Source organism: Equus asinus, chromosome 22, assembly GCF_041296235.1.
Source record: "Equus asinus isolate D_3611 breed Donkey chromosome 22, EquAss-T2T_v2, whole genome shotgun sequence".
NCBI lineage: Eukaryota > Metazoa > Chordata > Mammalia > Perissodactyla > Equidae > Equus > Equus asinus.
The window spans coordinates 68707126-68733203 of NC_091811.1; the positions used below are offsets into that span (position 1 = coordinate 68707126).

General features: G+C 54.3%; 1 protein-coding gene across 11 annotated transcripts in view; it reads right to left on the reverse strand.

The window, feature by feature from the left end:
- Positions 1-2090: 2090 nt before the first annotated feature.
- The window catches only part of BEST3 (bestrophin 3), a 59997-nt gene continuing 36009 nt past the window's right edge, over positions 2091-26078 (reverse strand). For 8 of the 11 annotated variants that reach the window (XM_014858576.3, XM_070494165.1, XM_070494164.1 and 5 more), the window contains one exon: positions 23564-24824. In XM_014858576.3, coding sequence (XP_014714062.3) covers positions 23912-24824 — 913 coding nt within the window. In that variant the 3' untranslated portion in view covers positions 23564-23911. The other 3 variants (XR_011496856.1, XM_070494170.1, XM_070494171.1) reach the window with 3 other exon arrangements.

Sequence of the window (26078 nt, forward strand, 5' to 3'; positions counted from 1 at the left end):
TCACCCAGCCCCCTTGGTGGCCATTTACTTCCTCCCCAGACACCCCGCAGCTCTTTGGGAATGCAGCACCTGTAGCCCTTCCAGGTCTTTCTCCGGATTGCATCATCTCAACTTGCATAATAAGGACCCAAAGCCCTTGGGAAGCCTCTCACAGGCGCCTCCCGGGCGGCAGCCACCAGGAGTCGGGCAACTCCGAGCCCCGTCGAGTGTGGTGGACGTTCAGCACTGGTTTCCTCCTTCCAGAGCCCCTTCCGCCCTCCCCTCTCCTTCCCTGGGTTCAGGCACAAGCATTTCCCAGAGAGCCAGTTTCCAGGACGAAAGAGCCCATCCTTTTAACTGAGGGCCACCTTTACTGATGGAGGGGGCCCCGAGCCCCTCCCCGTGGCGCGGACTGTGGGGTTGGACTGCTTAGCCCGGGTTTGTCCCGTGCTGGCAGCTGCTGCGTGGGATCAGGTTTCCAGTGCTGAGACGTCCCTGCATGGTGGCTCACGACGGACTGTGCGTGGCCCGACTGGTTCATCGACCATCTAGGTTGTTGACCTGTCCATGGCAGAAGGACAGCCTGTTGACCTGATGGCATCTCTTGGCCCCCAAGACCCTCTTTGCAGTCCCTGGCAGGGCCTCTCTGGCCACAGGTGTCTGTGACCGTCTGAAACACCTCACGTGACCTGTGGGAGCATCACCTCAGGCCCCAGAGAGCTCTGCCCCCGGGGTGTGCTCAGGGCGCAGCACGGCCAAGAAATGAAGTCGATGGTAAAAGTCCCTGAGAAAGACCATCCGACGGTGGCCAGAGAGGGAGCGAGGGACGGGGAGAGAGGCCTGTGCCCCGCGTGGACGCGCTCCGGCTGGTCCCCAGCGCTCTACACTCACCGCCCATTGCTCAGGGCACCAGGGCTGAGACCCAAGGCCTCATCTCTGCTGAGCCCGCCCCGCACCCCTCATCTCCCACTGTCAGCCGCAGCCCCTCCTCCTGGGGCCCTCACAGCACCGCGGCCGCCACCTCCAGCCTGGCAGGGGCTGCCAGGGGGCTACCCCCCTTCTCCGAACGCGGCCTTCCACCCATCAGGCCTGGCCCTGCAGCCCGAGGCCTGGACGGCCGCCCCACCGCCACCCCCTCTTCACTCTTGTCATCTGTGCTGTCCTGCCCCCCGTCACTTCCTTGCCTGCAGCTGGGCGAGTCATCTGACGACATGCAGGCAGAACGCCCTCTGTGGGGTTCACGGCCCCCTGTATCCTGCGGGGTTCTCCTGGGCGCCCAGCCCGGCTGGTCCTCAGCCAGTGGACAGGATGAGCGCACGCTGCCTGGCTGGTGGAGCGGGCGTTGACCTGCACACATCCACTTCTTTTTAAATCCTAAAGACAGCGCTAAATACAGGAAACGCAGGTTTACCTTATCCCTGGTGGGTACTGCGATTGGCAGTCCTCGTGTAAGAACTGGAGCTTTAGACACACGATTGTGTTTATGACGCGTTCATAACGAGACACAGTATGTACGTGGTTTCACATGGTAAACCCAACTGTTTCACTGGGAAAAGGGGCGGAAAGTAGAGTAGTTTTGTAAGTGAGCATAAGTGAGGCCATCTTGTTTCACGCCCCGGCCCCTCCTCTGTGTGACTTCTTGCTGCTCTGCAGCTACTTTAGAAAATTCACGTGCTCTCCTGATTTGTGGCCTCCACTTATGTGTGTACTCCCCGATAGCTTGATAAATTTAAACTTGGTGCTATGAGTTTCTCTCCAGGAGCAGGCTGACCACAGGTGGGAAACATACCTACAAGGTGTCCATGCCAGCTGACGGAAGAATGGAACAACGTGATGCCCGGAGCCTGTCATGCCTGGAGACCAACATCCCTGGACCCCTCCTCACGGCCCATTTTCCCTAAATAACTGGCTCAAGATTCTGTAATCCTGGAAGATGCGTTTTTGAGACATTAGTCACCCGTCTTCCGATTAGCCGGCTAATCTAATTAAACTTCTTTTCTCCGTCTAACTCATGATTAATTGGTTCAGATCCAGGCAAGCAGAGCGAGCCCACTGCTCGGTGTCGCTTCAGATACAGAATAGTTGACAACAGTAAAGTTACTTTTCCGGGTGGTATTTTAATCATAAAGTGGTTTTTGCCCTAAATACATTTGGGAGTAAGTCCAGGGGTAAGCCCAGGAATCAAGGCTTTGCTTTCCTGTCACGCCTAAAATCATCAATAATTCGAGGTCGTCTTTCACATTTACCCCTGTGTTACGGTGAACACAACTGTGTGAACGTCTTTTCCCTCAGGCCTGAGATGCTCCCTTGAAGCAAAGGGTGTGTGTGTGTGTATGTGTTCATATCTGCCTGTGCACATGTGTATTTATGTGTGTATGTTTGTGGGGGGGTGTGGGTGCACGTGTGTGTGTGGGCCCCTGAAAATCTTTCCAGGCCAGCTCCTCTCTTCACGTCTCAGCTGGGCGGGCGTGTCCTCAGGGAGGACCACCCCACTGGAGCTGAGCTGCTTCCACTCCCGTTTCTCTGCGTCTGAGCTCTGACCACAGTCTGAGTGGTTTTGTTTATTTCTTCGTTCTCTTGCTCCTGGGCTGGACTGTAACCTCCCTGGGCCGGGGCTGTGCCCGTGCTGCTCACCACCGTGTTCTTAGCACTAATGCCAGCACCCCAAACAGAGCGGGCAAGAAGTCATTCAACAAACAAGTGCTGAGCAACAGACAAAATTCCCTGCCCTCTGGAGCATTTGAATGAATGAATGAATGAATGAATGTTGTTTTACTCTCTGTTTAATAATGGAAACTCCAATTGCTGGTAGCCGGTGACTTGATATGTATTTATGAGTAAATCAGTGTTTTCCACCATTGGTTATCATTGAGGTGAAAGGGCGTGGTTCTGAGAGACTCAGAATTTACTCAGAGCCGTTGGAATTCGTTCATACAGGGTTGGAAGAGCCCAGAAAGGCACTCACGTTTGCCTGGTAACCTGTAGGATCCACTCCAGTTTTGCAGTTTCCGGAGCTCAGCCTGGGTGGAAGCTGAGGGTCCCTGTGATTGCAGCCTTCGACTATGGAACGTGCTGAGCCCGCGCCCCGGACACGTCCAGAGCTGGATTCCAGACAAGTCTCCCCAAATGCTCTGTGAAGTTCGTGAGATTCTCTACTGAATTGCTAGAACCTGTTCGACAGCAACTGCCATGCGAAGACAATTATTCTGAGAAGAGGGGGCTTCAAAAGTGAGCAGTGAAATGAATTGGGAGCCTGAAGGAGTTCCCTGCCCCCTGGGCTGGACAGCGAGGGGCATGAAGGAGCAAGAGTGCGAGGGCAGGCTCTTTGCAGCTCCCGTGCCAGCGAGAGGAACTGAGGTCAGGGACATGGGCCTTGAGGGGATTCTGCTGCACAATCCTGGAACCAGCCGGGAGGGAAATCCTCTGTGAAGTGGGTTTCTTGACGGCCTGGAGATGGGCCTGCCTGTGAGAAACCGCCGGCCGTTTCAGTGGCCATCTCCCTAACTTACTGGGGAGGATTTGCTCTCGGAACATGGACCAGTCCTTCTTACTTCACTGGCGTGTTCCGAGGTGCTGCCAGGTTTAATGTAGCCATGTAAGGAATAGGTCCCTCCCGTTGATCAGCCTTTGCCGGGGTTCTTCCCCAGTGGCGGTCGCGCCCTCCAAGAGGCAGGTGGCAATATCTGAAGGCGTTTTTGGTTGTCAAAACAGAGAGAGTGCTCCTGGCATCTAGCGGGCAGGGCCAGGCATGCTGCTCACAATTCCACGTTGCACAGGACAGCCCTCCACAAAGAGTCGTCTGGCCCCCGCTGTGAACAGGGCCGAAGTTGAAACACCCTAGACGACCCTCGTGCCAGCCGGTCTCCCCCAGGGAGATGCAGCTCTGCCCTCCTAGAACGAACACAGCAACAGCATTTTATCTTCTTGACTGGAATACACTTCTTTTTTCCGTTGTAGGGAAGATTTTCTTGCAAATTAAGTGGGGTGGGCTAGTATAGAAATACCCCATATTTAACTAAACTTTCAGAAATTTCCTTTGGCTGTCTTGATATTGCTAGAACTTCCTGAGAGGTAAAAGGTTGATAATATGAAAGAGCTTTGGGTGTGGACCCGTGAAATTTGAATCGACTACAAACCTCATAAAAGACTCACGGAGTCTCTTGAAGGTCGTTGGTTTTTTGTGTTTTGGTTTTTCGGAGGAGGGGAGATCTGTCATGCATTTCCAGTGGAAACAGGCTCTACATGGAGGTCTCCCAGCTCACTCTACGAGACTTGGTGTCATCGGCAGAACGACTGGGGTGCTGTCAAGACGAGGGTCTGCGGCTCACTGACCGCCTGTAAGACGGTCTCTGTGAGGAGGCGGAGTCTGAGCTGCAGCTCAGGCCTCAGGCCCAGGAGCTGGAGGCGATTGCAGAGGATGGTAGATGCTACTAAACCCCCGGGCCACCTGGTGCTGGGCACACCACTGCCTCAGTGCAGCCGCGGCTCTATCAGCCGGGAAGACGGGGGGCTTAGGCAGGAGCAGCAGTGCCGGCCGCGGGAACTCTTGGCCTGTGGGGTTGGCCGTCAGGTGCATCTGGAGTGGGGTTTTCGTTCTCCCGTTTCCTGAATGCACGGCTTGGAGACGTTGCTGAGCCGATTTGAAGGTCTGTCTGCATTTGTCTAATGGAGATGACAACAACGTCACAGTGAGGATTAAATGACCGTAAATACCCAGAACACAATAGAAGCTTAATACATGTTAGCTTTCCCCCTCCCACTGCCTACTATTTCTCTTGACAGCACCTGCTGGGTACCACCTCACATGGCATGTCAGTATTTGCCCGAGTCTGTGCTCACTCCAGCCGCGTCACTAACACCGCTGCCAACCTGGAGCCCCATGGAGCTGATGGAGCCACCTCCGAACTCCGGGAACCTTGGAGCTGTCAGAGCACCTGGTGAGCGGTGCGCAGCCATTGATTGGGCAAGGACAGCGAAGCCGACCTTGGTGGCTCTGGTGTGCCTTCGGAGCGTCATGGCATGAAGAGGTAAGGGCTTGGCACAGCTGGAGATGGTGACATCCTCTCTCCTTGACTGTCGCCTACCTTCCTCCACACACTGCTGAGCTGACCCCGGAACGAGATGACTTGGAATGGAACTGTCACCATGAGCTCACTCACCTCTCTATCTTCTCAGGAATTCTTCGACCCAAGTTGAGTCCAGCGGTCATCACGCTGGGGAAGCAGGGACCCTGGAGGGGTTTGTGCGAGGCCACCAGCTGGGAGCCTTTGCTCGTGGAGACCTGTGGTGCTTCCCTCAGGAAGCGTGTTCATTCCAGGGAATGACACAAGACCGGTTATGAGACACGGGGGCAGATTATTTGCGTAGATTGGGCATCTGGCTCTGAAAGGCCACAGACAAGCCGGAGTCCCCAGAGGCCCAGGGCAAGTTGTGTTCCTCTGCTTGGAGAGTTTCTCCCATTTCCTTTTGGAGGGAGGAGGGGCTCAGCCTGAGCGCTTCGCCTAGTCCTGTCCGGGTAGGGTCAGGTGGAGGGCGGGGGCGGTGTGGCGGGAAGGGTCTCCGACTTGGACTCTGAAGAACTGTGTTTGAATTCCTCTGATTGCTGTGTGACCTTGGGCAAGTTGTTTACTTTCTCAGGCTCTCCTTCTCTGATCTGGAGACACGAGGGTTGTACCAGGTGGTCTCTGAAGTCCCCATCAAGCTTGGCAGCAGGGACTTCCCACCACGTGAGGCTGGTGTCACCAAACACGTTGTATCACTCAGCTGCAAACATGGGTCAGGGGTGGGGTAAATGGGCTTGAGAAAACCATTGCTGTTTTTTCTTAGTTTAAATTCTGGAGCGCTAAGTTAAAATGGCAGTGACTTAGACCCAGCCTTCTTTTGTGTAACCCCCAAGACACATGACAATTGGAAAGAGAATGCATGGGCTTGGGGGTCAGAAAAATTCACGTTTCCCGTCGGCTCTGCCGTTCACTAGGGTGAGATGAACACCTTCTCTGAGCCCAGTTCACCCACCTGCAAAACCAGCACAGCAACACCCACCGTGCGGGATCTTCCCGAGGCCAATGAGTCATGCGTTTAAAGTGCCCTGGTGTTGTTATCAGCTGTTGGGCTGTGATCGTTCCAGGGAATCCTAAGGCTTCCTGGTTTAGTGTTGGGAAGACAGAGGCTGACTGGGCCAACTCCGTCTCCTCTTGGTTCACCATCCCCGCCCCTCCTCCCACCATGATGCATTCAAACATAGCTTAATCTGCTGGTCTCCCCTGCAGATATTTGCTTCCTTTCAGCAAAAAACAACTTTTTATTGACCTTGAATGGTATTCATTGACATGTCGGCAAGATGCTATTGTCTGAGGAGGACAACGTCGACTTCTCCTTCCAGGGCCAGAAAGTAACATCACATGGGGTTCCCCCAGCTGGGGAGTGAGCCTGCGCTTTACAAATCTCTTGTCTCAAAGCTTTGGATGGTGATCCACAAACCTGCAGAAAACGAGCTCTGTTGCCAGGCAGAGTGGAGGCGGCTGGCTGCTCTCGGCTGCAGCTCGGGGCGGAGCCGGCCTGCTCCTCTCTAGGAAGCACAGCCCGGAAAGAATGGGTTCTCTAAAAATAGGACAGTTGGGGCGAAGCTGCACCAGCAGACAGGCTTCCAGGGGCTCTGGGACAGGCCAGCTGACAAAGCTTTCTACTCCGGCGCCCCAGGTTACTCAGAGCTGTTTTCCAGACCAAGGGCTCTGGGGATGTGGGCCTCAGGCCGCTCGTCAGGTGCTGTCCCTCAAGGGCCACACGTGAGGCGGCCATCAGATTAATCAGCCCCAAAGCCTCGAGGGGCCTCCGGGAAGGACTGGGGCGGTTGGCAGCCTCAGCCGTAAGCATGTTCCCAAACCCACAATCTCCTCGCTCACTTTAGATGTATGTAGTTTTTTCTTTTTTACTCCTATCAAAAGTTGGGTTTTTCTTTTCATTAGAAGCTGGGGAGCAGGATAGCATAGTGGTTAAAGGGGTGCATTCTGGGACCAAACTTCCTGGGTTTGAAGCCTGTTTTTTTTTTTTTAAACTAATAAATGTTATGTTTTAGAGCAGTTTTACATTCATAGAAAAATCGAGCCGAAAGTACAGAGAGTTCCCAGTACCCCCGCCCCACCATGCACGGCCGCCCTCACTGCGGTCTGTTAGCAGACGGTGCACGTGTCACAGTCGGTGAACCCACACGACACGTCACTGTCTCCTGCCGTCCGTAGTTTCCTTTGGGGTCACTTCTGGCGTTGTACATTCTACGGGTCTGGACAAATGTACAATGACACGTGTCCATCATTATAGTGTCGCAGAGAAGTTTCACTGCCCTGAAAATCCTCTGTTTCCTCCTCTTTTTTCCTCTCCACGATAACAGGCAACCACTGATTTTTTTTTTACTGTCTCCATAGTTTTGCCTTTTCCAGAATGTCATATAGTTGGGACCACACAGGATGCAGCCTTTCAGATCGGCTTCTCTCACTTAGTGAGATGCATTTACGTTTCCTCTGTGTCTTTTCATGACTTGGTAGCTCATTTCTTTTCAGGACTGAAGAGTATTCCACTGTCTGGATGGACCAGTTTGTGTATTGTTCACCTGCTGAAGGACATCTTGGCAGCTCCCAGGCTTTGACAGTGATGAACAAAGCTGCTATAAATATCTGGGTGCAGGTTTTTGTGTGGACATAGTTTCCAACTCTTTTGGGTAAATACCAAGGAGCACAATTGCTGGGTCACGTGAGAAGAGGATGCTGCTTGTAAAATTGCCAAACTGTCTTCCTAGGCGGCTGCACCATTTTACAACCCCCCAGCAACGAACCAGAGTTCTGTCGCTCCCCTCCCTCACCGGCATTTGGTGTTGTCCGTCTTCTGGACTTTTGAAGCCTGTTTTGGCCTCCTCTTAGCTTTTGACGACCCGGGCTGAGTCACTAAACCTTTCTGCCTTTGTTTCTTAGTTTGTGAAACCCAGAAAACAGGAGCTCCTCTCTTACTGCGAGGATTAAATAAAGCAACCTGGTGGGGCGTGCAGGACAGGCCAGTGGATGGAAACGCTCAGTAAACATCAGCTCTGACTGCTGATTGGGTTGGCTTTCTGTTCTAAAAACACTTGAGATTCTTGGGCGCGAAATGACTTTAGGTGGAGGGTGGATGCCCCAAAGCTGTTGTTAATACTGAGAGTTGACCCCATGCTGTTCACCGTGCTGAGGACTTCACACGCTGTCTCGTTTGAACACCATGCTGCACTACACTGTAGACGCCAGTACTGTCCTCCATTTTCAGACTGGGAAATGACAGCCCAGGGGGGCTGAGTTGACTTACCCAAGGCCACCCAGCTCAGAAGAAGGAGAGTTTTGTGATACCCAAGTCCAGCACTTAGCCCCTGTGACACCGCCCCCTAACCTGGTCTCCCTGCCGATGTCCCCTTTGTCCTGGAAATTTAGACTCACAGGTTCCAGTCTTCCCAAACCCTTCACTGTTCAAGCGAGAAGCCAGGCCTACGTGTTAGTACTAATTGCACCCCAAACTCGACATATCAGAACTGTTGCGTTGACGTTCAGGTCACCTGTTTTGTTCCTCTGGCAGCTCAGCTGGTCTCTGCTCCCTGCCTCCCCCTCCTCTGCGTCTGGCTGGTTCCCGCTCGGCCCGTGGGGCGTGGCTCAGACATCACTTCCTGCATCGAGACTCCTGGGCTAGGTGCCCCCTCTCTCTTAGCACCCCGTCTTTCCCTCTGCAGCTCTTATCCCCTGGATGGTGGTTCTGTCTTGCTCCTTGTGAGGCTGAGCCCGCGAGTGCAGAGACGCTATGGGTCTTGCTCTTGCTCGCTGTCGTGTGCAGCCCACAAGACACCCCTGGCACCTCACGTGGGCTTTCTGAGTATTCGTGGGATGAACGACTGAGTGACCGGGCCTGTGGGGCTGGGGCTGGGCGGCAGCGTTGGGTTGGGCGCATGCTTCCTCCAGGCCCAGCACTGTGGGGTGTGAGCAGTGGCACCCCCCTCAGGAGCGCAAGTGGTGTTTGACCTGGGACTGTCCGCCTACATAACTTGAGTCTTATCCCCAGTGTGGTCCTTCCTGTGTTCTTGGGACGCGGCACAAGGTGGGAGAGAGGCCAGGAGGAGCAGGAGAGGACTCGGGTCTCCCTGGCGTTTGCACAGAACTGAGAGGATGCAGGAACGTGGATGTTCTAGACGAGTCACAGGTTGTTTACATGTGGTCCGTGGACAGCTGCCCTATACCTTCCCTCACGACCCTTCTACAAGAGGCTTCTAGAACAAGAGTCACCATTTCCTGAGCTCCCACCACGCGTTCGATCCTCAGCTGGATGTCCGTTTGCCTCTCCTAACAACTCTGTGAGCGGAACCATCATCATCTTCATTTTTCAGATGAAAGAACAAGCCCGGGAGGCTGCGTCATGCAAGGTCCCAGAGCGGCAGGTGGCAGAGCTGGCGATCTTTCTCTGGGGCCGCAGCATTGGTGGGAGCCCCTTAGCACGAAGTGGAGGGACAGAGGCTTCTGGCAAGGGGGAGACCCTTTTCCAGAAAACAGTGTGGAAAAGTGAAACATTCACGGAGAGGGCTGCCACATGGCCTCGTCCCTCTGGCGGCCAGAGGGACACTTGCCAAGAATCCTGGGTCCTCTGGACGGCAGCCCTGGCGCTCTCCATCCTCCCAGCCTCTGCTGGACACCACATGCCCCCAAATGTTCCCCTGGGACACCTGCCCTGAGGGCCGTGCGCTTGCCCCACTGGCCCTGTGACCCGTCCTGAGGTTTCCAGCCACGCTCGGTCTCCGAAGCAGCCCGGCTCTCTGGGCAGGCTGGGGCTCTGCAGGGCTCCTGGCAGGAACTCTGGGCCAGACTCCTCCTGGATGTCTCACAAACACCCATTGCTGTGGCTAGAACACGTGGAAATCATATCTAAGAAGAGAAAAGTTTTGAAGGAAAGAAATCGTTAGCAATATTCTTCAACAAAGAATTTGTATTATACAGTACCTTGATTATAATTGTGAAAAAAAGATGGAAAGGAGAAAAAAATCGGAAAGAAGCATTTTGAAATGCTAACAGTGGTTTTGATAACGGGCAATTTATTTTTCTTTCCAATTTTTCCAAATATGTAATATATTTACTTTTTTTTTTTTTAAGATTTTATTTCTCCTTTTTCTCCCAAAGCCCCCCAGTACGTATTTGTGTATTTTTAGTTGTGGGTCATTCTATTGTGGCATGTGGGATGCCGCCTCAGCATGGCCTGATGAGCGGTGCCATGTCTGCACCCAGGATTCGAACCTGCGAAACCCTGGGCCACCGAAGCTGAGCCGGTGAACTTGACCACTCGGCCATGGGGCTGGCCCCTATAGTTACTTTTATAATGAGAAGCACATATATTTGAATTCCCCTTTCCCACCGGGATGGTTTACGTCATCTTGAGGAGTTAGAAGAGGATGGGTGGCCCAGAGGGGGGCAGCCGTCTCCTGCACTCTCTGGGATTTCGAGTCAGTCTCCTAGCTGCGCTGGTCAGTTTCCTCGTTTGTAAAACAGTAGAACCGTCGGGCTTCCCAGGGTCAGGATGCGCACCAATGGGATAATCCGGGTAACGTTTCTACAAGTCTGGCTCATGGTAAGGGTTAGTTATTGTGATCGCAGGCCGACCTGCTCATGGCTTAGTGGTTCTCAAGAGCATCACTGTCATAATGACCACCAGAGGGCACGCCTGGCCTGGGTCCGCCGTTCCAGGGGACCAGGGTCCCACCACTGCGCCCTGTCCCGGTGGACGGACGTGTGGCGAAGGCATATGTGCGCCCCGCTGGCTGAGCTCACGTTTCCAGCCCCCAGCTGAGGACGCCTGCGCTCCAGCTGGAAGCGGCTGACCTCTGCTCCTGGGACGCAGCTGTGCGTCCAGCTTTCCTCTGGAGCCCCTCCAGGATGCGGTAGAGACGGCAGGGGGTGGGTGAGTGGGGCAGACGAGGGGCTGAGGCCCTGGCTCCTGCAGGCCGCAGGGAAAGAGGGTGGGGTCCTGGGCTGGTGAAATTCCTGGCACGTTCACGCAGTGACATGGCTTCATCCTCTGTGACCTCACGACGCCACCGTGTCTCCAGCCCTGTCCTCTGCTCTCAGCTCCAGGCTTGCCTGTAATTCGCTCGTCTATCTGGCATGTCTACTTGGAGCATTTAATATCCCCCCAAAAAACTTCCTCCCGACTACTAACAACGGCCACAAACTACGACTACAACAGCAACAGAACAAAAACTGAGTCTGCACTCTCAAAGGTCATTCATTTGCTAAACAAATGCTCCTGAGGGCCCGCCCAGGGCCGGAGGGTGGACTAATGTCTGGGGCACAGCAGTGAAGTGATGGTGACAACCCCCTCCTCGTGGGGCGATGGGGACAGAAGCTGAACATTCACAACAGGAAGCTGGTCGTGCTGCTCTCTGTGAGAAAACAGAAACAAGAAAATACCGGGAGTGTCGCGCTGCCTCTGGGTACAGGTTTGAGTAGGGCTACTGTGAAATCATGACTCTGCCGTGGCCGAGCGGTTCTTGCGCTCTGCTGCCGCGGCCCTGGGTTTCACTGGTTCGGATCCACGTTGAGGCGGCATCCCACATGCCACAACTAGAAGGACCCACAACTAAAATATATACAACTATATACTGGGGGGATTTGGGAAGAAAAAGCAGAAAGAAAGAAAGAAGAAAGATCGCAACGGTTGTTAGGTCAGGTGCCAATCTTTAAAAGAAGAAGGAAAAAGAGCAGGTTGGTGGAGGGACTCAAGACCCGCGTGTGTGTGCACGTGTGTGTGCCTGTGTGTGCATGCACATGTGTGGGTGTGCACAAGCATATGTGTGCACACGTGTGTGTGTTGGGGCCTGACAGATGCAGCGTGACAGCATTCTATCATCTGAGGCGGACCCTGAGTGTGGAGAAGGATGCACTAGTTGGGTTTGGACCCAGGGTGGGACCCGGGCGCCAGGAGGCAGATTTTGGCTCCCGTGGGGAAGGCCATTTACAGGTGTGACGTCCCAGCGTGCAGTGGGACGCCTGGAGAGGTGAATTGTCTTTCACTGGAGGGATTCCGGCAGCTGACCCTGGCAGGGGTATTGTAGAGAGGATCCCGTCACACAATGGGCCACGGAACCAGGCGACACCGAACTTTCCTCCCCACCCAAGGTTCTAGGAACTGGCAGACAGCTGACATGGGGACCCACCGTGAACGCCTTTGCTGTAACCAGCCTGGTGCCAGGGGGCTCCCAGCGCCTCCGAGGGCTCTTCCTCGGTATCCAGCAGATGCAGGGCTCTCAATTCCTTGATGTCGTGTTGATTCAGAAAGAGTGGAGCAGCTGGATCTGAGGCCACGGTGGTGAGCTGAACTGGAGCTCTGCTCACCCGGGCGTGTTACACGTTTGTTGGCGCAGCCTTGCCTCCTCGTCCCCATCCCGGTTTCCCTCCTCTACCAGACTCATGTCCCCAGGCCGGAGCACACTGGGAGGGGCTGCCATGTCACCTCGAGCTCAGATGACACACACATTCTACTGCGTTTTTCCCCTCTTGATAAGACTTAGCTGCCAATTTCTTAGATTCTCTCTTCGATAAACAACCTATTTGGAAGAGATTTTAAATGTTAACAAAAGTTTTAAGAAAGAAAGTGTGTGTGACTCGGCTGTCCTCAGTCCCAATCCAGTAAGGCCTTGGATTATAGGACTCAGGCTGCTGTTCAGAGTGCAAGGACCAGCCAGGCCCGGGGTCACTGAGTGGCCTGAAGGCTGTGGAGGGCACGCCTCCCCCTCTGCTCAACGCTTCCTTCCTTTCTTCCCCCTTAGCACCTTAGGCCCAGGGACGTGGGACCCCTGCCCTGGGCAAGTCTCACTGCCACCCAGGCCCCTCTGTGCTTTGGGACGCCTTCCTCTAAGTTCTCATGTTCAAGTCCCTCCCTGGTGCCGGGACTGGTGGGGCTGGCGATGCCATGGGGCAGAGCGTCCTGAGGCTCCTGGGCTTGTCCTGTGGCCGTGGCCAGGCCCTGGTTCCAGGGGGACCTGCCTGGCGAGCGGATCACTCTGGGGGCCCACGTGGTTTTTTCCTTCTGTTTTGTTTTGTGAGACTGGGCCTCCAGAAAGGACACGCTGATTTGGGGTGAGTCGGATTGTTTACACAGACAGGGGCCCCGCGCACCCTGGGGGTGGCCCCGATACCCCCGCCCTGTCTGCGTCCCAATCCTCCTCCCCCGGCGGCAGTTTCTAGTGCCCCTGAGACCTTCTGCAGGCCTGGGCCAGAAAGCTTCCACCCCCTGTTTTAGGTGGACGCCACCTGAGGGGCGGGTGGGGCGGGTCTGAGGTCTGAGCTGGGCCTTTCGAGCTCCTGATCCTAAAATGCTGCCACCGGCAGGCCCTGCAAGGAGGGTTTCATCAAATCCGTGCATGGCAGGCAATTTCAGAAATCGCGTACCTAGATTCTGACTCAGCAAGAGTGCTTTTCAACCCTTTAGGGAAGAAACAGGAAACCCTCAAACGGGACTCCTGCTGTGAGTGAGGCCCAGCCCGCTAAGTCCTAACAGAGACGGTTACTGAGCCGCTGCTTCCGTCAGACCGCGTCAGTGCGTTCACCCACCATTTCAGTTGATTTGTAAAGCGGCCCAATGTGGACGGTGCTGGAATTAATGCCATATCACAGCTGATGGAGTTGAGGCCACGGCCTCCAGGGGACTCGCGCTCCGGGCGGGGCAGCAGGCGTCCTGGTGACAGAGCTGGGCGCATCCTCCTCCAGCGGCCATTGAATGGTGCCGTGACGCGATCGTGGCGGCCGCCTGAGCACTGTGTGCATTGGCTGAGCTAACACCACAATCATAGGTGTCACTATGGTACCCGTTTACCTGAGAGGAAACTAAGTTTCGGGAGGTCAGGCAGCCCCTCACCAGCAGGGTGGAGCCGGGATTGGAACCCACGCAGTCGAGTCCAAACTCACATTCTCACCTTTATGTGCAGGGGCTTCTCCTCTTGACAAAGCTCGATCGGGCCACCCTTGAAGTTTGGTTCTATGAGTGAACATAAAATGGAAACAAGAGCCCGCCCTGCCTCCAGCCCCGGCACACTGTGGGCCTGGAAGACTCTCGATTTGTCTCAGGAACCTTCACCGGAGACCGACACAAGTACAGGCCGTTAGCTGAAAAGGCCTCGGAGAGGTGCCCTTCTGGCCCCCAGCCAGCGTGGAGTCGTGGGTGCAGGGTCTTGTGACGGCTGCACGGGCCCCATCTGCTCTTTCGATGCCAGGAGGGGCAGGATTGTGTGTGTCGGCAGCTTTCAGTTCTAGAAAGCGCCAGCAACTCTGGACAGCCCTGGATCTTAGGAGCTGTGTTTATTTCCAAACCTTGCAGTGTTTGATGGGACAACGACAGAGTTGGGTGTGCGGAAGCCGGGCATGAAGTGGCAGCTGAAGGCCAGTCTGCACTGATGCCAGCGGATGGCGCGGGATTCGAGGGTCATTTCCAGTATGATGGTGGGCTTCCTACTCTTGCGTCTCAGACTCCTCGGGGACCCTCCCACAGGCTCTCCGAGTGTCCCCTGAAGTGTGTTCTAAGAGACTCCGGACTTGGTGTTGGCTGAACATGAGGCCGGTGCCCGTCAGGGAGAGAACTCACAGACACAGGAGCGCTGTAGCGTCTTGTATTTGGTGTCCGCCCGGCATCCGGTCTTTCACCAACGTCCGGTCCCTCGGGGCTTCTAGAGGTTTTATTTCCCAAGGTGAGCGGGTTTGGTCTTATTCCCGGCCATCTCTCCCCAACACCAACGGGGATCCCCAATGCTTAGCTGTTGTTTTTTCTTCCCCTTACCAATCCACCCTGTTCCTTAGGAGAGTGAAGCTGGCTTTTAAAAATTACAGTTTCACTCCCCGCTCCGTGGTGTGCCCCTGTCACTCAGTGCTCTGTACCATTTGCTCTGGACCTGACCTCAGAGTAACCGATGGGTCCTGAGGTTGATGGCTGGAAATAGCAGGAGGGCCCGGGGCTGCCCCCACCGTGGCAGGAACAGCCAGCCTGCCGGGAACTCTGAACAGCAGCTGTGGCTGCACAAACCTGAGAGCAGAGGCTCAAGGTGTCCCGGGGGAACGACACAGAAATGACACACGGTTCCTGGGTTGTCTGGGATCTGATGTCCCGTGAGGCCTGCCGCCAGTGGGGCCTGGTCAAGCGAGGTCGGTGGGTGCCCGGAGTCTGTGTGTCTCAAATGATTTGCACTGTCGTGGAGCCAGGGAGAATGCTAAGACCGTACAGTACACGCAGAGAGGCAGCTCGGCAAGAGGAAACAATGAGGCCGGTCAGGTGTGAGTGGTCGTAGGACTGCTAGGGGGTTACAGCAATAAGTAGGATGATCCCAGACCTTAGCTTTGCATCTCCTTATTCTTTCCCCCTTTGAACAGTTTAGGGAACTCACAGAGGCTGAGGTCTCCATGGAGCTGGTGATGCTTTAGTAAAAGAATTGCAAACTCACGATACCCACCAGGGCCAAGGAGGCCACAACGGAGTGAAGCAGACCCAGTGTGGGACGACAGGGAGTGGTGGAGACTGCGGTAAATTGGAGAACCCTGTCCACGCAAGAACTATCACAAAATCAGATTCAGACTACCAGCCACCAGTTTCCCACGGCAGACCAAAGTGGTGCATCTAACCTTGTCTCAGACTGCTAAGTAGAGGAACTTATTATTAAACCTTATTCTGCTTAATGTGAAAAACAAAGACAAAAAACTAGATTCAGTAAAATTGCTTTGCATGTGTCTACTGTTGCCCTTTCCCTTCGTGGAAATTCGTTCTTATGGATGCCAAGAACTGCGGAGCTTTTCCGGTTGAGCAGCCGCTGAAACAGTCGGCTCGTGTTTCAGAGCCAAGTAGTCTGAGAAATTCCAGGGTTGTCCCTTCAAGCACCAGACTCCCTCTTGGCACCCTGGGATGAGGCTGTGGGGTGGGGTCTGCGCTGCCGCCCCCCGCGCTCCGAGGGCCGCGCCCGGGGAGGGCAGGGCAGGGAGTCTGTCCGCGCTCCTGTGTGAGGTACTGCTCTGCCCGGTGCCGTGGAGCTGGCCGACTGCTACAGTGACCGCTGCTGAGCAGTCGTGTTCCGCATACGGAAATTTCTGCCCCGTCCTGGTTCCTGGTTTTCCGGGTGCAGCATGGAGGAGGGGAACGGGCAACGACCTGAGAGACCTGGGTTCAAATCCCAGACTGAAATCCTAGCGGTGGTGAAACCATTGGCAAGTCGGTCAACTTCTCTTCTCCTCCTGTACTCCGGGTGACAGTGCCCTGTGAGGGTGACTAAGTGCCAGTGGAACTCCTGGCACCCCCTAGAGCCCAACAGGCGTGTTCTCCTCTCCCCCACCCCATGCCATTTTGTTTTTTGCTGCCGTGTGGGTCCATTTTTCCAATATTCATCATAAGCATCTCTTCTTTCCTCTCCCATGTGCAGAATCTCCAGAAATGTTATTAGAGCCACCATTTGAGAGGGACCTTAACTCACTTAGTCTAACCTCTCATTTTAGAGCTGAGCAAGATGAAGCCCAGAGAGTTCCAGTAAGTTGGCTGAGACCACACAGCTAAGGTGGTAGTCACAGTCGATCGAGATTTCCAGGTCTCCTAACACTGGATCTAGATCTAATTTGGTTTATTCTTACATTCTTTCAAGCATTCATTCATCTAATACTCTGTTGAGACATGTCAGGCACTGTCCTGAGCACAGGGGAATGCTGGATGAACACTACAGTGAATGAGCCCATCCCAGCGGGAAGGGCATGGCTGCCTCTGGGGATAGGAGGGCATGTGCCCCGCTCCACGGTGCCCACAAGGGCGCCCTGCCCACCTGTGCTTGCATCTAAGCCTAGCCCTGCCTCCTTGGGAAAGCAGCCGGGGGCACGCAGCCTCTGGGCCAGCCTGGGAGGAGCAAACCTGGGTCGAAGGAGGTGAATGTGCCATTCGGGGACCTGCCTGTGTTTTCACCTTCTTTAGTAATCAAAGTAGTCAAAATCCACTTTTACTGCAAAAAATATGACTGATCCCTTGTTTGAAAGTGCTTTCTAATTTTGAAAAGTGCTTTTCCCTCTGGAGTTTGTAGGGTCCAACAGCTGTGTTGGATGAATAACCCGTTTATCATTTGTATCAAGGACTGCCCATGTCAGAAAGCTCTGTTTCTTGAGAAATAAAGAGAATACGAGATTAGTTCTCATCTGAGACCACCGGCAACTGTCCCAGCGTGGCAGTCAACACCCACCACCCACCCATCCTTCAGCACAGCAGTTACATGAGGATAAAGACCCCGAGGGACAGCCCGGAGGCCCCGGCGGGAAAAGCGATGCTGGCCTCCTGGGGTGACGCCTCCACCTCTGCGGATCCTGGGCCTGAGCACAGTTTGACGGTGGGCCCCACCTCTCTGGACTCGACCCTGCCTTCCCGCGAGCGCCGAGGATCCCGAACGACCCCGTAACCAACACCGGTGCTGTTCGTTCTTAGCCAGCGCTCTGTGCGCACCAGGCTTCCCTCCTGTGGGTTGGGCTCGTGGGCAGACGAGTGACAAGAGTGCACACTCGGGCTCCGCAGGGGCGACTGCAGGGGAGGGTGGCAGGGAGGCGGCCCCTGGAGGAAGCTGTGCTCCGTGGGGGAGCTGGGGTTTACGGTCCCGGCTCAGCCTGCTTGCTTCCCTTCACACCACCCTGTCTTCACTCTCGCGGATGCTCTTTTGTTTCACACGGGTGCGTCTGATTTGCAGAAAGACATGGAATTATATAAGCTGGTCATTTAGCAGGAGGTGTTGTCGGGGAGAAACGGGCTCATTCTAAGGAGATCCCTACCCAACATTGTAAAGAAACAGAAAACTGTGGAGCACGTCCTGAGGGGCAAAGAAGGATCTCTTGTCCAAAACTTCAAAAGCACAAAACAAAAAATTGATAAACTTAATTATATCAAAATTAAGGATTTCTATTCAACGAACAACATGATAGACAATTTTTTTTTGAGGAAGATCAGCCCTGAGCTAACATCTGCTGCCAATCCTCCTCTTTTTGCTGAGGAAGACTGGCCCTGAGCTACCATCTGTGCCCATCTTCCTCTAGTTTATACGTGGGATGTCTACCACAGCATGGCTTGCCAAGCGGTGCCATGTCCACACCCAGGATCTGAACAGGTGAACCCCGGGCCACTGAAGTGGAACATGAGAACTTAACCACTGCGCCACCAGGCCGGCCCCATGATAGACAATTTTAACAGATACACAAAGGATTGGAAAATTCTGTTGCAATGTCCCAAGCCAACAAGGGTCGACTCTCATTCTAGAATATAGAAGGAACTCACGAAAATCAACAAAGAAATATAGAAACTCTGTTAAATAAAAGGGCAGAGAATTTGAAAGACAGTTTTCAGAAGAGGAGTCCCAGAAGGATTAACACACATATGAAAACATACGTATGTCACTAATAAATCAGTGATCAGTAATGTTTAATTGGCGGGTAGATGCCAATCAAACAACACTTGGGTGTCACTTTACACGTTAGATGAAAATCAGAAATCTAGGTGACACCCAGTGTCGGGGGGCAGGTAGAGCTGCACGGTCCTCCTGTGGGGGCGCCACCTGGCGCTATGCAGGTGGGTTAAATACGCAGGCCCTGTGACGCAGAGACCGCCCGCAGGTGAGCACCCACAGGAACTCTCCCGCGGGCCCTGGAGGAGGCTGGAGGGCGCCGCTGTGGAGGGCAGAGGCGGTGGGGGAGGAGGTAAGAGCCACAGGACCCTTGGACATGCGCAGGTAGGGCAGTGGACGGACTCGCCCACGGAGCCTGGGAGGGACTTCAAAATGCTGCCTGAGTGGAAAACAGACAGATGAAACAAATTAAGATAGTTGGGAGGGGCCAGGACTGGGGATGAAAGGAAACGGACAGCCAGGCCGAACCTCTGAGGGTGCACCGTCCTCACCTGGGCCCACAGAGGGTGACAGGTCGTGACAGAGGGCGGGGCGGGGGGGAGCGGGCGACGCACACCCCCCACCCAGCTTGAGCTGGATGCCTGACACTCTGCAGTTGCTTAATGTTTCATGAATGACTGAATAAAAGTCTGACTGATGGCGTCATCCAGGATTTCCCCAGTCCCGCGATGTCACTCTCCTGGGGATCCACAGCTGCCTCGGCCCTGGGGAGGAGGTGGACGCATCCTACCCATTCTAACTACGACTTTTCTACTAAAAAATAAAATGCCAAATTGCCTGCCTAGAAGACACGGTTAATTTGTTTGGTCCTAAGGGAGACATATATAAAGGCTGACGCTGGACCAGGTGTCTCCCCACCGTCTGGCAGTTTATTGGCACAAATTCTTATATAACATTTGGTATAATGTATTGTCGCCACCTTTTATTCACTCTCGGAAAGTCAGTCTTGCTCACAACGGCACTTGACTCCTCTCAGTAAGGGCCAGCCAAGGAGTTCTCTGCAGCCGAACCTCAGATTCATGCCCAGTTTTCTGCATTTGATGGGTCAACTCCTTCAGCATCAGGGGAGATGTGGTGATGAGCACACAGCCCATACGCAGCACAGGAATTTACCTGTTGCTGCTTCATCTGTTCTCTTCTGCTTCCATGTCTTTCTCCTCTCTCTTCGTTAATCTTCTTGACGTTTGTCCCAGTTTTACCTTCCTATTGGCCTAAATCAGGTTTCCCAGCCTCGGTAGTTTGGGCCCGATGTTTGTGTGGGGCCGTCGCCTGCACTGTCGGGTGTCGAGCAGCTTCCCCGGCCTCGACCCACAGCTGCCAGTGCCCCCCAGTCTCCAGACACTGCCCGCTGTCTCCTGGGTGCAGAATCGCCCTGGTTGGAGCCGCTGGCCTAGACAAGGAACTTGGGACACATCTGAATTTCTGTACAAACCTATCGTAGAAATGGCCTTGCTTGTTTCCAGGATACGAGACCCAAAATCCCACCTGCTGCTCCGTGAGAGAAGTGTCCCAAACTAGGGGCTCAGAGGAGATCATGCCGGGCGACCGTCTGGCCACATCTACCCGAGGAGAAAGGGGGACTTGGGCCCATTTTCTGAATTAATTCAGAAACAAAATGAAACAGAAACTGAGCCTCCGGTCTGAGGGCACCGAGTCATCAGGGCAAACATGGTTTCTGTGCCGTTTTCCGGGGCGGTGGCTTCAGTGTCCTGTGCCATCAGCCAAGGGAGGGTCTGGGGGAGGTGCCTGCCACTGGGGTCGTGTCTCCGAAGCTTTGCCAGTGGGTTGGGGTCCTCCTTCGGGGTTTTCGAGATTGCACTCGGAGGACAATCCTGGTATTCTTGAATTGCGTCTTTCGACTCAGTGGCCATTTCAGCAGAAAAGACTGTCCTCAAAATCAGGGTTCTTCGAACTAAGAGAAACAGAAAGAATGCGAAACGATGGGGGATCCTTCTGAGATGGTTGGACGAGGTAAAGCGCGGCGAGTCCTTGGGCATGACTATTATACCACATGCCCCAGAAGACGCCGCTGCTCACGTGGATGGCAACCGTGGTGAGGCCCGTGCAGGGGATCGGATCCTGATGCGGCTCTTGCTGAGGAGTTTTTATAGCTGTAGTTACTGTTCCTAACGACCTCACCCAGGACCAGCTGTGGGGAGATGAGGTGTCCTGGGGGGTGCTCCAGAACCAGGGCCGCGAGTCCTCCACAGTTACAGTGGAAAGAACACAGCAATCGATTTTTGTCAGCTCCACATTTTGACTGAGGGGGTGAAACACGTGGTGGGTCAGAGAGGAATTCGCCACCAGTGACAAAGCCTGGGACCCTGTAGGGAGTGAAGGGAGGACGAAAAACGCTGGAGAGAGGGAAGACATGGGCGACGTTGGGGAGCATGTGAGAGAGAACAAGAAGAAGCCAAAAGAGAAACGGAAGCTTCCTGAAGGAAAGAGGATGGAAGCCTGGAGGGCACGGCGTCCTGACTAGGGCAGGGGGAGAAGTCTTTATCTCTGCAGTTGGAGGTGAATCCACAGGGGCTTCAGTCCCCTCACATCCTCCATCCCCCAGGGCTGCTGGGGCTCCAGCCTTTGCATACAAACTCCCTCACAACGGCCATGGGACAGTGCAGAGAAGGGCCCATTTCACAGATGAGAATATGAGATTCAGAGGACGGGCCATTCAAGTTCATAAAGCCACCTGGAGGGAGTAACTTGTAGGCCAGTTTTGTTGTCCTCATTCCGTGACACCACATGGCAGAGGACACGGGCATCTGGAAGGTTCTCCCTGGAGGGCAGGGAGAGGGCAGCAGGGCCTGGCCTCACTGCACTCTGTGACATTCAATGCAGGTCTGAGTCCTGTTCTTGGAATGGATGGGCCAGAAAGACGAGGCCCCCAGGCCATGTGACCATTCATGGGGTAGGGGCGTGGGGTGGAACTTTCCAGAGCTCAGGAGAAAATGGGCTGGTAGGTGATGAAATCAGGCCCCTGAGAAGAAGTCATTTTGTTTTTGCAACTTTGGCCTGTGTTGGGTAAAAACTCATTTTAGAACGAACAGAGAATTTCTTCATCTTATCCAGGCGTTTGCTGGCTGGAGCTTGCAGCTGAATTCAACCACCTGGGCTCAGCGAACGAGTCATTATTCAGTTTTCATTCAAGGAGGAAATGGAGGCCGCCTAAGATTGTGATGAAATATTGAGGAAACTAAATAATTCTCTGCACAAAGGTGCGTAAGGGATGGATAGAAGCAGAGAGAAATGGACATGCTCTCAGTCCTCCACAAAATATATGATTCCATTTGTGCATAATCTGTCTCCTTGGATTTGGGAAAAAAATTGTTTATATTTCAAAAGTAGCTAAGTAGAAACTTATTTGAATTTGAGCCGTGGATAGAGCCAAGGAGCAAACAGGGACATTAGGAGGCTGTGACGGGGGCGGTGGGGGTCCCGCCTCTCAGCCGTGTTCACTGATCCTGCAGTCTCTGCCCAGGGCTCCAGGAACATCGGGGCCTTCCCAGGGGCTAGCACTATGGAGCAAGAGGACGACTATTGGTGTGTACATTTCTCTTAATATGATTTCCTTTGAGTCCTTTGAGGGAAGCCAGTTAAAGTAAATGTAGCTGCTGCCATGCAGCTGGGTGGCCTGGCGGGATGTGACATCTTGCTAATGGTAACTCTGCACATTGGGAGGAGCTAGGGAGGGAAGGGGGGTCCTGCCACCTGTCTTCTGTCACAAAGGTGAGGAGGAGCCAGGCAGGGCTCCGAGGTGGAGCCTGCCCTCCCGTGCGAATGCACAAAGGCGCAGGTGGACTCACGCAGGGAGGACTGGAGGGGCCTTGAGGCTGGACAGACTGAGGCACAGCTCCCTTGGGACATCCCCAGAGTTCTGCGCACATTGCTGGCAGACTCAGGGCCTTACAGATGTGCTGCACAGAGAGGGAGCGCTGGAGAGGGTGGGCTCCCGCATCAGACAAGCCTGGGTTTGGATCCAGCCCTGCCCCTTCCTGGTCATGTGGTTTTAGTCACATTACCCTGCTTCTCCAAAGCCTGTCTCCTCCATCTTTAAGATGGAGCGGCTAGTGTGTGAGCTCACAGGATTCCCGTGAGGATTGGCGAGGTCACGCATGGAGCACCCAGCGAGTGGATGCTCTCAGGGTTATTTTATTCCTGGAGCCATGCAGACTCAAGCTTCATCATTTGACAAAAACAGTGAGAGCAACACTCATGGGACATGGCCTTTCAGACAAGCTGGGAGCCCCAGGAACAGCCCCCCAGGAGCTCCTTGGAGGGAGCCAGTCAGCGTCCCATCCCCACCGTGCAGTCCTGGGCCCCTCAACCCAGCTCTGATTTCCTATCCTGGCCCAAACACCCCGCAGACACAGAACTGGTCCCACGTGGTGACACGGTTGGGATTTTGCTTTAGGTGTTTACTTACAGGTTTGAGCCTTGCTATCCTTTGGTTCTGTAGTGTTTGGTTGTTCAGGTCCATGTCTCTTGGCTTCAGTTTCCCCCCACATTCACGACCAAAGAAAGGATGCAGAAATCACTGCCTGTGGCTGCTAGGGTGAGTGGGGTACCATTGACTCCCACACCCTCCTCCATGCTCCTGCATCCTCCTCTGCCCTCCTCAACCCTCCCACATCCTCCTCAACCCTCCAGCATCCTCCCACACCCTCCTGCATCCTCCCAAACCCTCCTCAACCCTGCTGCATCCTCCCGCATTCTCCCACAGAGTGGCTGGAAGGTGTCAGGCGGGTCTGTCAACATCCTTGATTGTTCTGTTGGAGGCTTTCCCATGCCTCCTACCATGAAAACCACGGCCAGAAGTGAGCAGTAGATCTGCCAAGAGAGAATATTATCACTCAGAGGTGGGACAGGTCAGCGTCACCAGAGACCAGGGCGAACAGAGGGTGAGGGAATAAGGGGCAGAGGGACGAGAAGTCCTGGAAGTCGGAAAGGAGACTGAGAGGGATGAAGCTTTCAGACGCCGAGCAGGCTCAGGAATTAGGAAGTGATGATCGTTTAGAAAGTGGGAGTGAAATGGTCAGAAAGCCTCCAAAGAAGAAGCGTAATGAAGGAGCGGCGTTTGAGGTGTTATGCAATCCGTTGCCCTGTCTTTATAAGTGAAGAAAGGAACAAAACAAGTGCTCGAAGTAGGGAATCCTTTGTCTCCCTAGAGGCAAAACCGGGGGGTTGGACCGTGATCTACTGGCCCTCTCCAAGGCCGACAGCCTGTGAACTTATAAGTCATTTACGCGTATTGTTCAGACCCCTTATTTGGTTAGGATGCGCCCATGTGGTCCGCGTAATTTCCCTGAAAGCCACATGGTGAGGGATGGCATGAATGCGCTTGGTTTTCCCAGTTCTCAAAAAGTCAGGATCATAATGCCCTTCAGAGTCTTCGGTAGCTTATACAGTGTGACAGTCTCTTAGAAATTGGCCAGCCCCCAGGTACGTCCGGAACTAATGCTAAACTTTGGGAAGTAAGGAGCCAGGCTAGAACCAGGTCCTGGAACTTTCTGGCATTCCTTTGGGTGATCCCTCTGTCGGCTCATCGTTAAATTCTATGATATCTGTTTCCTTGGTGTCCAGGTTTTCCACTAAATACAGCACATCAGGGGACACCTGGGGGCCAGCCACCACGTTGACGCCACTGGTCTCTGAGGACGTCTCTGTGTCTATTAAAAGAGCCAGCTCAGGGCCCATGGGCTCCGGCTGCAGGCTCTCTGGCAGGCTCCACCTCTTCAGGAGCTGCTCCTTCTCGCCAGCAGCTTCCTCAGAGGCAAACTCGGGGATGTTTCTCTCAGCTCTGGGTGAAACAGCCTGGGGACTGGGGTCTCCAGGAGGCGTCCCCTTCTCTGAGGAGGACAGGGACTGTCCCACAGGGTCCTCCTGCTGCCCTGGCCCGCTTGGCTGAACCCCCGTGAAGTCAGAGCTCCGGATGGAGGTGGTGGAGTCGTGGTGGTGGCCCTCGGCCATGGGCCCTGGCACGGCGACCAGGACCTCAGGGACCAGGGGCATCTTGGTGGGGGAGGGCCTCACCGTGGGCTGCGGGGTCAGGCTCTGTGCGGTGCTAGTCCCGCTGGTCTCCCCGATGGTGGGCAGTTCCCCCAGGCTGCAGCGCAGCTTGGGGCTCCCCTCTGGGGAGCAGGATTGCTTCCGGGTGGCTGGGCTGCGGTGGCGGCTTCTGGAGGGCATGTCCAGCAGGTCCCGGGTTGGGCTGAGGTCGCTGGGGGGGAGGAACATGGAGCTGTCGCTGGCCTGCCTCCCGTAGCGCGTCCTCCGGGGACTGGAGGGGTGCTCGTGGGTACTCAGGAACCTCTTGACTCTCCTGATGACTGAGCGGCGGTGGCCCGGCTTCTCGTAGTCCCAGAGCCACTCCTCACTGGGAATGGCAGACCCCGACAGCCTGAAACACAAGGACCTCATGAAGGCGAGCGGCTCTGGCCGGCTCTGGGGTGGATCAGAGTTAAGGACCTGTTTGCTGTTTCCGTATTCCAGACTTGGAAACGGGGTGTGAGGGGCATGTGACTTGAGAGAGTTGAGCAGAATTTCTCAAACTTTTTGGTCACAGGACCTTTTAAACTCTTAAAAATTACTGAGTTCCCAAAGCGATGTGTTCATGTGGGTTATAGCTATTGCTCTCCACCCTATTAGAAGTGATGACTGAGGAATATGAAAACACAAGGACGTGCAGGCCGCATTCCATTAACTGCTAAGTGATGACATCACCACGTAGCCCGGAGCCTCTGCACGAACACCGAATGGCGTTCTAGTGCGCTTACAAAAATAGTTTGACCTTAAGGACTTGGGTCTTGGGGTCTTAGATTTGGGGGATCTACAAGGGCTCCCAGAACACACTTGAGAATCAGTGATCTAGAGGCTTGGACATTCGAAAAAAAAGTATAGTATGTCTTCTTTCTCTCTTATTACAGGTGAACTAAGGTTGTGGTTTCCCAGGACACACAAAACTCCCCAAAACGATGGATCATCGCTAAATTCAAGACAGCGGGAATAACAGCTGACGTTTCCTGCCGAGGCCCCTCCAACACATCATTTCCTCTCGTTATCACAGTAATCGTGTGAGCTGGTGTTATTATTGTCCACAGTTTACGGATGAGGAAACTGAGGCCTGGAGAGATTCAACAAGGCTGTGCATCCAGAGAGACCACACCCAGAGCTCAGACTCCAGAGCGTTTGTTCTCAGTCCCTTCCACGTAAAGGGCTACGGTGGCATCAGTGACGTGCTGGAGTCGGGACGCACGGCGGGTAAAGGATGGCCCTGCCCGAGGTACCACAGTCGGCCCTGGTCCGCGCTCTGCACACCTATCTGCTCACTTAGGGTTAAGGAGGGGGAAACGGGGCCCTGTGGAGAGTCACCCCCGTGGGGGTGGCGTGCACTTGCGTGTGCTGGACTCCCCTTGTGATTACGTTTGTTGGATTTGCTATTGCTAGGAATTTCTTGTTGAATTTTCAACTTTTAAGACACAAAACAAATAATCCTACCATTTTTAATCTTTCCCTTCAAGGCTGAAATAAAAGGGATCACTGGGCTGACGGTAGGAGCTACTGAGTGTGAGGCCTCCTCCTGCCTCAGACGGCACGGTCTCCACTCTCTCGCTCTGCGGGGTCATGGTCTGAACGAGGAACTATCCAGAGCCTG